The sequence below is a fragment of the Erpetoichthys calabaricus genome, chromosome 14, assembly GCF_900747795.2.
Source record: "Erpetoichthys calabaricus chromosome 14, fErpCal1.3, whole genome shotgun sequence".
NCBI classification, from domain to species: domain Eukaryota; kingdom Metazoa; phylum Chordata; class Cladistia; order Polypteriformes; family Polypteridae; genus Erpetoichthys; species Erpetoichthys calabaricus.
In genome coordinates, this window is record NC_041407.2 from 29,358,478 (window position 1) to 29,372,667 (window position 14,190).

The following is a 14,190-nucleotide window of genomic DNA, read 5'->3' on the forward strand; positions in this document are numbered from 1 at the left end:
TCTCTCTCTCTCTCGGGCACGTGCGTGCCTCTCTCTCTCTCTCTCGGGCACGTGCGTGCCTCTCTCTCTCTCTCTCTCTCGGGCACGTGCGTGCCTCTCCTCTCTCTCTCTCTCTCTCTCTCTCTCTCTCTCTCTCTCTCTCTCTCTCTCTCTCTCTCTCGGGCACGTGCGTGCCTCTCTCTCTCTCTCTCGCGGGCACGTGCGTGCCTCTCTCTCGAGCGTGTGTGTGTGTGTCTCTCTCTTGCAACACAGGGAGAGACTGAACACGTGCGGAAATCATCAGTGCGCACAAATGAAAGGGAAACTGGCTTGTTCTTACCGAGTGTGTGGTCGTGAACAGAGGCAAAAGTTTGGCGAACTTTTTGGTCATAACCCGATTTGTACGTGTTCAGAGACGTTCGTGAACCGAGGTTCCACACTATTAGGTTCGTAATGTGTAAAATTATAACATAGTTTGACGTTTAATAGGCTTTTTATTAACTCCTCCCATTATCCATTGTTTTTTGCTTATCCGATGTTCTGCCGGCCCGTTTATGTCGGATAAGCGAGACTCTACTGTATTAAGTATCATTTTGGACATTGACTATTAAATGAGTCTGAAATGAGAGTGGCCTGATGCACTTATTATTTTCATTATTTAGCTGACGCTTTTGTACAAAACTGATTAAAAAGCATCCAACTCTATAAAGACAACTCTTCGGAAGCAAAAGAACATAAAATAAAAATTATTCCATAAGAAGAAGTCAACTATTTGTTAAAGGCATTCATCCACTTTTTTTGTAAGCCTGTTTAAAGACCTTAAACTCATCAAAAACTAAAATAGCAGTACTCAATGTAAAAAAAATAAAAATAAAACAAATAAATAAAATGGGCTTAAGCCTCTTAGTTTTTTTGTTTTTTTTTTTAATGAAAAATTATAGTAGAGTTAATGATAAGTAGTATTGTATTTACTTTAATCTGGTCCACTATCCACCGTTGTGGTTAGCATTAGTGACACTTAAAGTAAGCTGTTGGCTATCATCATGTTGTGTTTGCAGTTTTTTGACAGCACTGTTGCAGTTGAAATCAAGGTCAGTGGGGTAGGATTAAGGATTTAAAAAAAAAAAAAAAAGAAGGGTGGCATAGTGACATGATGAGTGGATTTTTACAATGCTGACCTCCAGTTGTGGTTTCAGATCTGGGGCCTCAAGCATAATGCTGCGAGTAGAACTCACACTTAAATGTGGCATACAGACAAATGTGGAAATATGCGTACGCACAAAAAAATTCAGATGCACAAAACCATACGTAAGCCAGCTTCCACACACTTCAGTTCCATACCCAGTCAGCATGAAAAGTAACACACATGCACACACCTGCTATCCCACCCCGACTTCTCCCAGAATGTAGCATATTTTAATATGCAAATCGATATAAATATCACCTTCCCCGTTCAGTGTTTGGTTAAAAGACAATGGCAAAAGCACGTGAAAAAACAGAATGTCAGTGAATGTGAAGTGGAGGTAAGGAAAAATGTACTATTTGTTGGTTTAAGCAGTGGTATAAACAACAAAAGAAAGTTGATCAAGTGATACAGAGTGGCGGGGAAACTCTGAAGTTCAAGTTCACAAAGTCGTACAGTGCAAGTATCTTTGGTATAGAGGGTCTTTGCATGTTCTCCCCATCTCTTGTGGGTGTTTATTCCCACAGGCAGTCCAAAGAGGTGCTGTTGACTTGCAGTTTCCAAATATTCAACCTTAATGCTCCTAGAACTCGCTTGTATGTCCAGTGTAGGTCCTGGAACAACAACATTTTGAGATAGTTGCCTGTGTGTACAGGGAGGGTGGGTTTTGCTTGCATGTCTCACAGATCCAGAAACATGTGTTTAAATCCCCATCCTAACAGATGTCTGTAAGGACTTTGCTCTTTCTCATTAGAGCTACATGTTTTCTTTTTCCAGTTAATCATCTTATTTCTTTCCAGATATATGCAGTAATAGACTAGGGTAATATGTGAGCACGCTGCAAAAGGTTAGCATCTCGTTTACAACTGGTTCTTCCTGTCTGCCATTTTTTTCCAGGTTAGGATTCTGTTCCTTGCACTTATACAGTACTCAAATAAGCAGAGATAAAGTTTACACTTTACAATATATTGAAGGTGACTGGGGGCAGGGGTGAGTGGGTGCTGGATGATGATTTTGTGTCAGGAGTTGAAGAGACATTTAGTGTAACCTGTATGGAGACTTAAACCTTTTTTATTTTTAAGAGAAATCATATATCCCTCAAAACATGGACAACAGCTGAAAGGGCCAGAATGTGGTTGGCAGCAGAGAGATTCAGCTGACAGCAGTGTGTGTGCCGCATGTAGGCATTGTTAGGTAAGATATATGACACTAAATTGTCAACTGTAATTCCATACATCATGTCTGCTGAAATTAAAAGATCAAATACTCTTACAATAACCCGAATAGTAAAAAGAACTTTCTTGAATTTGATACTGCACTCTCAAGGTCAAACTTCAAGGTGTCATAAATAATAGTTGCTCATCATAGCTTTGTGGTGGCAGATGCAAATACTGTTATAGCAATAGCTGAGGTGACAGTACCAGAGATGGAGAACACCTATATTTGTTAAAACAATGTACTGTTGGTGAAGGAGAAAAAAAAACACCAGTGGAAGGGGTGTGAGTCCAGTAGCACTAATCTGCAGTCCAGAGTGCGCTTCATTATTATGCTGTATGGGATACTGTCATTAAATGTGCTATACACAGTTGATGGTCTGCTAGCTGTGCACTTGGGTACCATGAAAGGCAGAATGAGTGAATGCTGGGAGAGCCTACATGTCTGTTGCTGGTGTGGGCATGGGAGTCCAGACAAATGAAAGTACAATTTTTTGCTAAGAGGACATTGGGGGGTGTGTATTTGGATTTTATATGGCAGACTGTAATTGCCGCTGGTATTTTAGGCTGGAGGCAAAAAAAATAAGTATAAGCCTTTCTGAATTCTTGTTACTACAACAACAACAAAAACCTAAAATACAAAGATCAATGTATCTTATGTGTTTTCTCTTGTGCTGTTCGATTTAACATGGTTACCCCCCGTGTGTGTACTAGCTTGATTGCTGGCTGTCAAACGTTTACCCCAAGCTGTGTACTAAATTTTCTTCTCTGACTAGGATTTTGTTCTTGGTTCCTAAGGTCATCACCAACTATGATATAAGACTTGGAAGTGAAGCGAGTGGTCTATTGTTGTGTTAAAATATCAACACAGGAGTTGCATCTAAAGCCACAGATTATTATGATTTGTCAAAACGCACACACAGACATCTTTTGGACATACCAGTACTCTGAGACATCAAGTTCACATTCACAGTGATTGTCACATATGAGCAGAGTAAAATTAATAATCTACAGTACTATATAACACTACGGTCTGTATGTGCAGTTCCTAAGAGCAATCTGATTGGCCAGTTTGACTTTGGTGATGAGATGAAAGAGAAAGTGTGAGCAAGAGATGTACATGGTGGATTAAAGCCATATGAGGTATGCTGAGGGAGTCGCCTTCAAAGATGACAAATATAAAACCAGACAGATGGTGAGAAAGTTACCTAGAAAAAAATGAGAAGCAGTCTTTACGGGAACATGCTTGAGAGACGGAGTGCTGGTGAAGAGATGTTCACACACATACGAGTAGTGAAGAAAGATGGTGAAGGTACATGTAGGGTAAGAGATTGCAGATATGTTTTAATAATTCTTTTGCTTGTCTTTGACAGGTACCATTGCTATTATTAATAATAAAAGTTTATTTATATAGCACTTTTCATACATTTAAAATACAATGCAAGGTGCTTCACACATATAAAAAGACAGAATAATAATAAGAAACAAATGGTAAAAGCCAATAAACATAAGCATACAGAAATTATTTATATCAGAAAGAAAAGAAGTATAAGCTTGTTTTGTGTATGTGTTCCAAATCTTTGCATAAAAATTAAAGGCTGTTTCACCTCTTTTCTTGTGTTTAACTCTGGGCACAGTTAGAGGACCAGCACTCAATGATCATAAATTTCTATATGGGACACATTCAGTTAAGAATTCTGAGATTTGTGGTGGTGCTAAACCATTAGTGCGCCTTAAACCAGTGGAAAAAAAAAATGTAAAAATTAACTCAGAATGAAATGGGCAGCCAGTGCACAGATGCCAAAACGGGTGTAGTATGATTCATGTTTTTGGTACGTGTCAATACACTTACTGCTGCTTTCTGGACAAGCTGTAACCTTTCTGTTACATATTTAGGTACGTAAAGAAGGCATTACAGTAGTATGGCTGTGAAAAAAAATGTATCGGTAAGCATCTGAGCATTTTGAAATGGGAGCTGGAGTTTAACTCATGCAATGTTCCTTGAATGAAAAGGACCATTTTTATTATATTATCAGCATGGGGTCTGAATGTTAATTAAGCATCTAGAATCACTCCAAGATTTCTAACTTTGTCTTTAGACTGTTTAAGCAGACTAGGAAATCTGGCTAATGTATTTTGTTCATTGCAAATTGAGAGTACACTGGTGATTAAAATTAGTGAATCTTTCAGAATTTTCCACATTCTGATGACATTTTAAGTTATATTTATATAGGAAAGTCCTAAAGTAGGTACAGAGAACCCAGCTAAACAAATGAGACAAAAATATCATATTTGGTCATTTATTTATTGAGGAACATCACTCAGTAATACATATCTGTGAGTGTCAAAAGTATATGAACCTTTACTTTTATTATTGGGTGTGACCCTGTTTTACATCAGTAAATGCAACTATGCAATACTGGCTGATTTTACTCAATAAATAAATGACCAACTATTATATTTTGTCTTGTTTGTTTAGCTAGGTTATCCATATCTAGTTTTAGTACTTGTGTGAGAATCTGTTAATGTTTTAAGTCATATTTATGCAGGAATATGGAAAATGCTGAAGAGTTGACTAACTTTTAAGTACCACTATATTTCTGTTTTCTCTTCATTTAACTTTAAAATATTCATATTCATCCAGTTTATAATAGACAATACACAGTCAATTATGTAATTGAACTTACTGTTGTTATGAGATGCTACAGATGTGTAGAGTTGACTATCGTCTCCATAGCTGCAGAAGTTGACCCCATGATCACTAATAATTTGACTCAATGGCAGCAAAGTACAATGAAGTTGTTTCACTGCAGTTCATGGCGTATTTTTTTAAGATTCTGATCTTGATGTTTACGCTTACTTTAGGAACTGTAATATTTAGGTTTAAGTTAGAGCTGGAGAAAAAAATGTTAACCATTCCTAGTTGGAGCAGAGTCATATAAAAGAGCACAAGCAGTGAAAATGAGATGACATTGTGGCCCCCAGCATGCATTCTTAGACTTGCTGATAACATGCTGTCAGGGTGGTGCTGGCAAATTGTTGCAAGTTCATGCACATGCAGTGAGGAAGTGAAACCTCTGAGCTCGTTAGACAAAAGTGCTAAGTTTGCCCTAGCCCCCTGCCATATTTCCTAGTTAGAAGAACATGACATTTTTTTTTTATAATGTCTGCTCACAAAATTTGAAAAGTGAACACATCCAATGAAAGGAAACCTTGCAAAATCCATATTTATAGTATCATGTTCTATGGCACCACACAATAAAACACATTTATTTTCTGTTCAGCATTAGGCATGTTGGCTAGAATGCAAAAAGTAATTGCTGTAGGTTAGAGTTTTATGTTACATGTTTAATTTTTTTTGCCTTTTGAAAATTTAATCTAATTAAACTCGGGTAATTTAAGCTGTAGGGATGGCCTGAAGGATTGGAATGTTTCTTTATTAAATTAGGTATGAATGAAATGTATCAAGCCATCATCATAATGGCCAGCTTTGACTTCCCACTTGATGTCGTACTTGGTGATCTACCTGGCTGCTGTATTCATGAATGTTTCTGAAACCTTGATAATTTTCCCTATGGTCTCTTCTCTTCTTTAGGTCTCTCGCCATTGGGACAACAAATGGCTACAGACTGTTTTCTGTAACGTCAGTGGAGAAGCTGGAGAACATCCATGACAGCAGTAAGTGTGCTGTACATTGAGCTTCACTTCCTAAGAGGACGGTGAGCAGCTCTTCTGTCTGCACTGAAGTGTTAAAAGTTTCACATTCTAAAATTAACGAAGTGACATAAGAAACATTTAGTGAATGGAAAAAGTGTCCTTCTCTACCACTGACTGGCTGTGCATTTTTCCTTAGCAGAAAGTCCAGATGTGTATATTGTGGAGCGCCTGTTCTCCAGCAGTTTGGTAGTGGTGGTGAGCCTTGCCATGCCTCGAAGGATGAATGTTTATCATTTCAAGAAGGGAACTGAAATCTGCAACTACAGTTACTCTAACAACATCTTGGCTGTGCGCTTAAACCGTCAGGTTTGTGGCCTTTCATCTGCTCTTTTGCAAAAAATGCCAAGTGAATGGTACAGATCACTACACATTAGAAAGTATTTGTAGTTTTTATTAGAAGAAGGTGCACAGTATGTCTGCAGAACAGTCCACACTGAAAACCAGTTGGTTTAACACTCATCCTTTTTTGGTGTTTTGATTGTGATTTTTCTTTTCTTCCTCCTGAGGGCTTATTTGGTTACCTTAGTTTTAATTTGAATTCTTCCTTGAATTCTCAGGATATACTGGGCTTTGGTGTTAGATATGTCAAACAATTGTAATTTATATAGCAGCCCTTCTTGTTTTGAATTTAGAATTTTACATAACTAATCAGAGGTTTCAGAAGGAGAAAGTGTTCTTGACTCAAGTGTTGCTTAAATGCTACAAATTCACTTCGTTTTGTTGTTGCTGGTGTTGTATACAGGGCAGAGCTGTGCCGTCTACTATATAACACATTAATTAGAGTTCATGTATTTGCCGCTCTATTCCATAAACGTATGTACATTGCCCTCTGTAATGTTTCAGACAGACAAATTTTTCATTGATTCACCCCCCTGCTGCACAGTTTAAAATTACAAATCAAACAGTTCAGATGTGATTAAAGTCTGCACATTGCAGACTTTAATTTAAAGGTATTTGCATGCACATTTCAATCAAGACATATAGAAATTACATTTTTCTACGTGTTCCCCGCAATTTCAGTTCCCTGTAATGTTTGTTACATTTCAATGGCAAGTCTATTAAAGCAGTCCTATTTAGGACTTTGACGAATATCCCTTACATGCATGCATCACCAGGTGCTGAGGAACTTCTCTGGTGATGCTCTGCCAAGTCTCTAATGCAGCCATCTTCAACTCCTGCTTGTTTCAGGGGGCTGTACCCTTAAGTTTTCTCTTTAGCATTTTTAACGACTCCTCAATTGGATTTAAATTGGGTGACTAGCTTGGGTACTCAAAAATCTTCCAGTTTTTAGCTTTGAAAAACTCCTGTGTTGCCTTAACAGTATGTTTGGATCATTATCTTGTTGTAGGATGAAGTGCCGTCTGGTGAGTTTAGAAGCATTTACTAGAATTTGTGCAGATCAGATGTTTCTCTACACCTCTGTACTCATTGTGCGACTGCCGTTAGCAGTTCTATCATGAATGAAGATAAATGTGCCAGGGCCTGTTGCAACCGTACATGCCCAAGCCATAACACCCCCAGCACCATGTTTAACAGATGAGGTGGTGTGCTTTGGATTTTGGCCATTTCCTTTTCTTCTGCACACTTTTTGCTCTTGTCATCACTCTAATACAGGTTCATCTTTGTTTCAATTGTCCACAAGATCTTTTTCAACAATTGTGCAGGCTCTTTTAAGTCCTTTTTCACAAATTGTAATCTGGCTAAACAGTGGTTTGTATCTTGCAGTGTGACCTTTGTATTTTTGTTCATGAAGTCTTCAGCGGATAGTCTTCTCTGACACACCCACATCTACCTCCAGAAGATGTTTTCTAATTTGTTAGACTGGTGCTGGGACTTTTTCTTTACCATAGTGAGGATTCTTCTGTCATCAGCAGTGGAGGTCTTCCTTGGCCTACCAGTCCTGTTGTGATCACCAGTGCATTCTCCCTTCTTAATCGTATTCCAGACACTTGTAGGTTGAAGCAAGCCCAGGTATCTTATGCCTCACTAAAGAAGCAATGAGACATACCTGTGTCACCAGTTGTTTCAAACATCATGGTTCCCTGAAATGGGTGGATCATGTATAAAAAAGTGTTGTAATTTCTATATGCTGTGACTGAAACGCATTCAAATACCCTTACATTAACGTGTGCAATGTGCACTTCAATCAATTCTGAAATGTTTGATTTGTAAACCTTAAACTGTTGAGCAGAGGGGTAAATCAAGGGGGGGAAAAAAGTGCCTTTGTCCCAAACATTCTGGAGAGCACTGCACATGTATTTGTGTTGTACCTAGGTATGAGACCAAATTTCATTGCATTAAATTTGTGCCGTACAAAATACCACCAATACGAAACACTGCCTAATATTTTGTATTGTATGACATTTACCACATGACTGAAAGTCAAACAAAAAACACTTTTGTTGAAACATTTAGAAGTGATTTTAAGAAGTAGAACTAAGGTTTGACAAAACTGCCTTTTACTCTCTGTATAATTATGTCAGCCCACAACAAAAATATCACTGTATGAGAAAGTGGGCAGAGATCGCAAATTAAGTGTTTTCACGCGCTCACACATAATTTAATGTGTCGCATCTTCAGGCAAGTATGGTGAATTTCAACATTGTTTCATAGATGCACAAGTACATCCACAGACCTGTTTTCAAATCATTTGAGACTGCTAAACTTCCAACCTATCATATTAGAACAGTTCTCATGATACACTCATGCCACTGAGAGCAGGAGGCTGCAGTTACTGCAGGTGTCATGTACCATGGATGTAAGAATGAGTGATTGAGAGATCAACACAACTTTCACATGGTATTGATTCAATAATAGGGGTAAGTTATAGCAAGGAGGATTACGCAGCAGTGGATCTTGCATTGCTGTTAACTGCAGTTCTCCAGCATGGTAGAGCGAGAAAGCAGCCATATTTCCAGTGCATTGGATGTATAGTAGAGAAGTCTGAGGTGTCATTATTCTCACTTTTCTTAAAATATTGGTTAAGTTTGTTGTCGATCCAGTGAGGACCCATAGCTAATGGGGTCAGTAATTAAGTAGGAAAGTAAAAGGACCAGCAGAAAGTCAAGCAAGAAATACATGTAACAGTTACTGTTGGAGCAATGTTTGATGTTAACTTGTAAAGCATCCATCCATCCATTATCCAACCCGCTGAATCCGAACACAGGGTCACGGGGGTCTGCTGGAGCCAATCCCAGCCAACACAGGGCACAAGGCAGGAACCAATCCCGGGCAGGGTGCCAACCCACCGCAGGACACACACAAACACACCAAGCACACACTAGGGACAATTTAGAATCGCCAATCCACCTAACCTGCATGTCTTTGGACTGTGGGAGGAAACCGGAGAGGCCCAGAGGAAACCCACGCAGACACGGGGAGAACATGCAAACTCCACACAGGGAGGACCCGGGAAGCGAACCCGGGTCTCCTTACTGCGAGGCAGCAGTGCTACCACTGCGCCACCGTGCCGCCACTTGTAAAGCAACAAAAAACAATTAAACTTGGATGCTTTTGTAGTGCAGTAACATTACAGCTTTTATAGGGTCATTATTGTCACATGTACAAAGTTCACTAGAATTCTTACATGCATTACATTTCTTTTATGAAAGTTTCATTTCATAGGGATATTGTGAAGCTTGAATCGTAATATGCTATTGAATATATCTAGTGTCCAAACCTCTTGTGACTGACACCTTCAGACAGGAGATGTTGTCATCCAGTGGCACCCAACTTTCATTGACTGTTTCAACCCAAAACCACAACATCCTCCAGTTGGTGTGGTGGCAAGTGACTGCCCCTCTTCTCTTGGCTTCCAGCTCATCTCCTACCACCTACTCCAGAGCCAACAGGAAGTTCTTTCTGCTGCCCACCACAAACTGCAAGCTGCTACTTTCCATTTTATTCCCAGGGCTATGAACATCTTCTACATCGATTATGCCAGGAAACCCCTGTAACCTACCTTGACTATAAATAGTCAGACATGATACCCTTTGTCCCTGCATTGTTGGACCAAATCCTGATACTTGGTGGGCCTCCTCTCTCAGGCCTCTTCACATCCATCTTCCCACGGAACAGTCATTTCTATCAAGATGATTCTCTTTGCCTCCTCTGACCATATGATTATATCAAGCCTTAGAGCTGTTTGAACGACCTTTGGAAAATGTATCTCCCTGCTCATGTCCACCCTCATCTCCCATGATTGGGCCAGCAGCAAAAGACTCTTCTTGGTCTTCATCACAGAAGGGAAGAAGCCATCTTCCTCCAAGAACTGGATAGATGAACCTATATTAATGTGGATTGGATGCTTGCTCTGTCTGTCCTGCTCTGAAATATCTACCAGAACCTTGCCATGGGTGACATATATATATTCCCTGGCTAAATGCAATCTTGCACCCCATCAGTATATGTGCCAGTGTGCCTCTCTCCCCCTGCATAGCCTACACAGTGGGTCCTCCCTCATTCTCCTCCTGTCCTTTAGTTGGTGTTGGCAGGGGTATACTGATCGGAGCAGGAAAGAAATATGGAAGTGCTTCATCCTCCAAAGTTCTGGCCATGTAATCTTCCATTTTGGTAGGCTCCACTTCTTCCAGGCTCCTTGTGATCTCAGTTCTGTGGCCCTTGCCATTTGCCCTTCCTCCTCTAGGCCTCGGACCTCAGCTTGGATCACATCTCTCGTTTGCTTTTGGTCTGCTTTCCTGATTGCTGTAGATGGGTGGTTCCAAGCCATTATCTCCCCAAGCATAGGTTCAGCATACTTTCAACCAGTGCAACGGTCGCGTCTGCTGATTCCTTCGACTGCTATCATTGTTATTTCATAAATTGTCAGTAGCCAAACCAGTCTTGGTAGCAGACCAGGCTAGAAGAGCCAGGCCTTGATTTTCCTGGTAAACCTAATGCCTCTGTCCTTCACAGCAATGTCTCCACCTGTTTTTCTGTCCTGATTACATTGGTTTTGTCAGTGAGAGAGGCATCCTACTACTTCCTTAGGCATTCTGTTGTATTGTGGGCTAAGATTATTATGTGCTGTGACCAATAGGGGCATTGTAGCACCCCAATACCCAGACAGCACTGCAAAGTCCCAGTATAATAAAAGGATTATTTTCACCAATACCTTACACAAAGGTTCCAAAAGTGGAATGAATGCAATACAGCACAATACAATTCCCTCTTTTTTTCTCTCCTCCACACCTCCCAGGTGAGCTTTGTCCATCCTCCGCCTCATCCAGGTGAATTGGAGTTAGGTGTGGAGTGGCCTCTTTTATATTGGGCCTTGAAGTAGTTCCAGTGCTAGGGCATAGCTCATTGGAAGTACTTCCAGGTCAAATGGAAGCCCCACAAAGTTTTGATCATTAATCCCAGCAGCTTCTGCTGGCTGCCTCCATGGAACCCAACAGCCCTGTGAATGTCCGTATGAGATTCCTGACCCAGATGTGCTGCCATCTAGAATATCTGGGGGACCCTATCAGGACTGCAGGCTATCTCCTCATGTCCTTCTGTCACACTGGCCTCCTGGCCAGGTATTGTTCTTTGGTCTAACCCTGCCAGACGGCAGCATGCCAATTTTTGTGCTGACATCTTCTGCCACCCTCCTAGCTATTGTGCCCATTTACCACCTGCGTCGTCCGGCTAGGCAATGGAAGGGAGACCATCCTGGCAGGGATGTCAGTCCCTGCATACCATCCATTAAAGTGCATTGTGTTGCTGAATAGAAGGCTGGACATTCTAGCTTAAGCAGGGTGAATGAAGACAGCAGTTTTGTCATCGCCACATTCCATTCACGTGCTGTTGTTAATTACAGTTAGATGTCAAATTAACATTGTGGCAAACCTGAAACTCTGCTGGATGTAAGCTCCACTGGCAGTGTAACAATATTAATCAAAGCTTACGGGCGCTTCCTTCTTAAATATTTTGTTATACACAACCATTCCCATTGCATGACCAGGCTCCAAAATCCTGTTTAGCAAAATCTAATCCCTTAGAAGTCGCTCGGAAGCAACATTAATGGCTCCCATTTGTCTGTTCAGTTCACTGCACACAGCAAAATTGTATGTCCCTGTTGAAACTAGGGCATCGTTAGCAACTGTCTGTCCAAATCTTACTTTAGTCATCACTTCAGCCAAGTCGTGAGGCACAATTGAAGATTATATTCATCAGTCCTTTATGGAATGACTTCTTTAACCCTACATTTCAATCTGTAGTCTGTTTCTTCCAACTGTTTTGTAAAAACAAGCTCATCAACCCCATGTCCTGCATGAGTGGAAACACTAGTCTCTTTCACCATCCCCACTAAATCTTGTCGCACATTTTCAAATCCACACTGCAATAAACAAACTTTTTTTTTCTGTTCAGCGCCTCCAACACTTTTAACAGGTCTAGAACTCCGCTGTGGCCTGGTCGTGTTTCCCTTTGTCCTTGACAGATATAAATGATACCTAGTCCATGGTTGGTGTCATTCAGTTTGGAGCACTTCAATATAATAATAATAATAATTCCTTATATTTATATAGTGCTTCTCTTACTACTCAGAGTGGTTTTTATAGTGAGTGGGACGCCAGTTCAACCATTATTTATGTGTAGCAGCCATTTGGTGCCACTATGTTCACCCTACATCAGCTGCTAGGTGGTGAAGGGGTGAGAGGTAGTTAGCCAGTTAGAGACAATGGATGATTAGGGGGCCAGAATGACCAGGCCGTGGTGGGCAGTTTAGCCAGGACATCAGGATACACTTTCTCTTTCCAAAGGATGCCCAGGCATCTTTTATGTCCAGAGAGAGAGAGGACCTCAGTTTTATGTCTCTTCTAAAGCACAGTGCCATTTTTACACCCCACTGTCCCAATCACTGCAATTGGGTACTAGGGTACACATTCAGTTCTCGGGGTAAGCACTCCCTGCTGGTCTCACAGCAGCAACCCAAGCTTTTATTCCTGGTTGGTTTCCCATCCAAGTACTGGCCAGGCCAGAACATGTTTAGCTTCAGGTGCATAATCTGAATTGCATGTAGTATGGCTGTTGGGCATAAAGTTTTTATAGCACCATCTTCCTGTGTTACCCTTTTTAGTATTCATGCATGGTGCCCCCATTCAATTCCAGGTCAAAGGGAAATTTTATGTATAGAAATCAAAATGTTCTTTCAACATGCAAATTAGAAATTCTCTGTTCATGTGATGTAAAGTTGAAGTTGATGAGTCTAAACAATAAACTAATAGTGGTGACTGAAAAAGCTGGTGATAACTTTATGGATCTTTGTTTTGGTTTTGTTGTAGTAACACTTAAAGCTTTTATGTTATGTGCTACATTTTGTGGCTACACCCATCTCCTCGAAGCACCTTGTCACTTGTTTCAAAGCTTTTTATCCCACAGGTGATTTAAACCTCTATTTGAACTCCAAAAATGTCAGATGTGTGTGCTGAATAAAGGATGTTTAAATACATTATTATATAATTGGTAGCTTCCAGCTGATGCCTAGTACAGTGTTGTTTTCTGTCTTGCATCCGACGCTTCTGCTGTAGCCCCATCAAAACTTAGAAGCTTATCAGACAGATCCAAAATTGGATGACTGGGTGGATGTTTACTATAAGCTACTCCACTACTCCATCCATGTTCTTAACCTTTTTATCTCAGGGCAGGGTTGCAGAAAAACTGGAGCATATCTCAAGCATCAGGTGCAAGGCAGGAGCAATTCCTGGACTGGGCACCAATCCATGACGGGGTTTGCATGTATGCATGCACACATGGGCCAATTTTTTTTAACAACAACAACATTTATGTATATAGCACATTTTCATACAAATAATGCAGCTCAAAGTGCTTTACATGATGAAGAAAGATAAAAAAATGACAAAATAAATAAGAATTAAAATAAGGGAACATTTAATTAACATAGAATAAAAGTAAGGTCCGATGGCCAGGTAGGACAGAAAAAGCAAAAAAACTCCAGACGGCTGGAGAAAAAAATAAAATCTGCAGGGGTTCCGAGGCCACGAGACCACCCAACCCCCTCTAGGTATTGTACCTAACATAAATGATCAGCCCTCATTGTATACAGGGTTCTCATGGAAGAACTTGATGATGACAGTCATGTGGACTTCTGGTCTT

General features: G+C 40.4%; 1 protein-coding gene across 4 annotated transcripts in view; it reads left to right on the forward strand.

Moving 5' to 3' along the window:
* Positions 1 to 14,190, forward strand: part of wipi1 (WD repeat domain, phosphoinositide interacting 1) — an 87,175-nt gene that overhangs the window by 8,036 nt on the left and 64,949 nt on the right. The window contains exons 2-3 of one of the 4 annotated variants that reach the window (XM_028819140.2): positions 5,972 to 6,054; positions 6,230 to 6,399. In XM_028819140.2, the coding sequence (XP_028674973.1) occupies positions 5,972 to 6,054; positions 6,230 to 6,399 (253 nt within the window). Of the gene's footprint in view, positions 1 to 5,971; positions 6,096 to 6,229; positions 6,400 to 14,190 lie in introns of those variants that run through there. The other 3 variants (XM_028819141.2, XM_028819142.2, XM_051936244.1) reach the window with 3 other exon arrangements.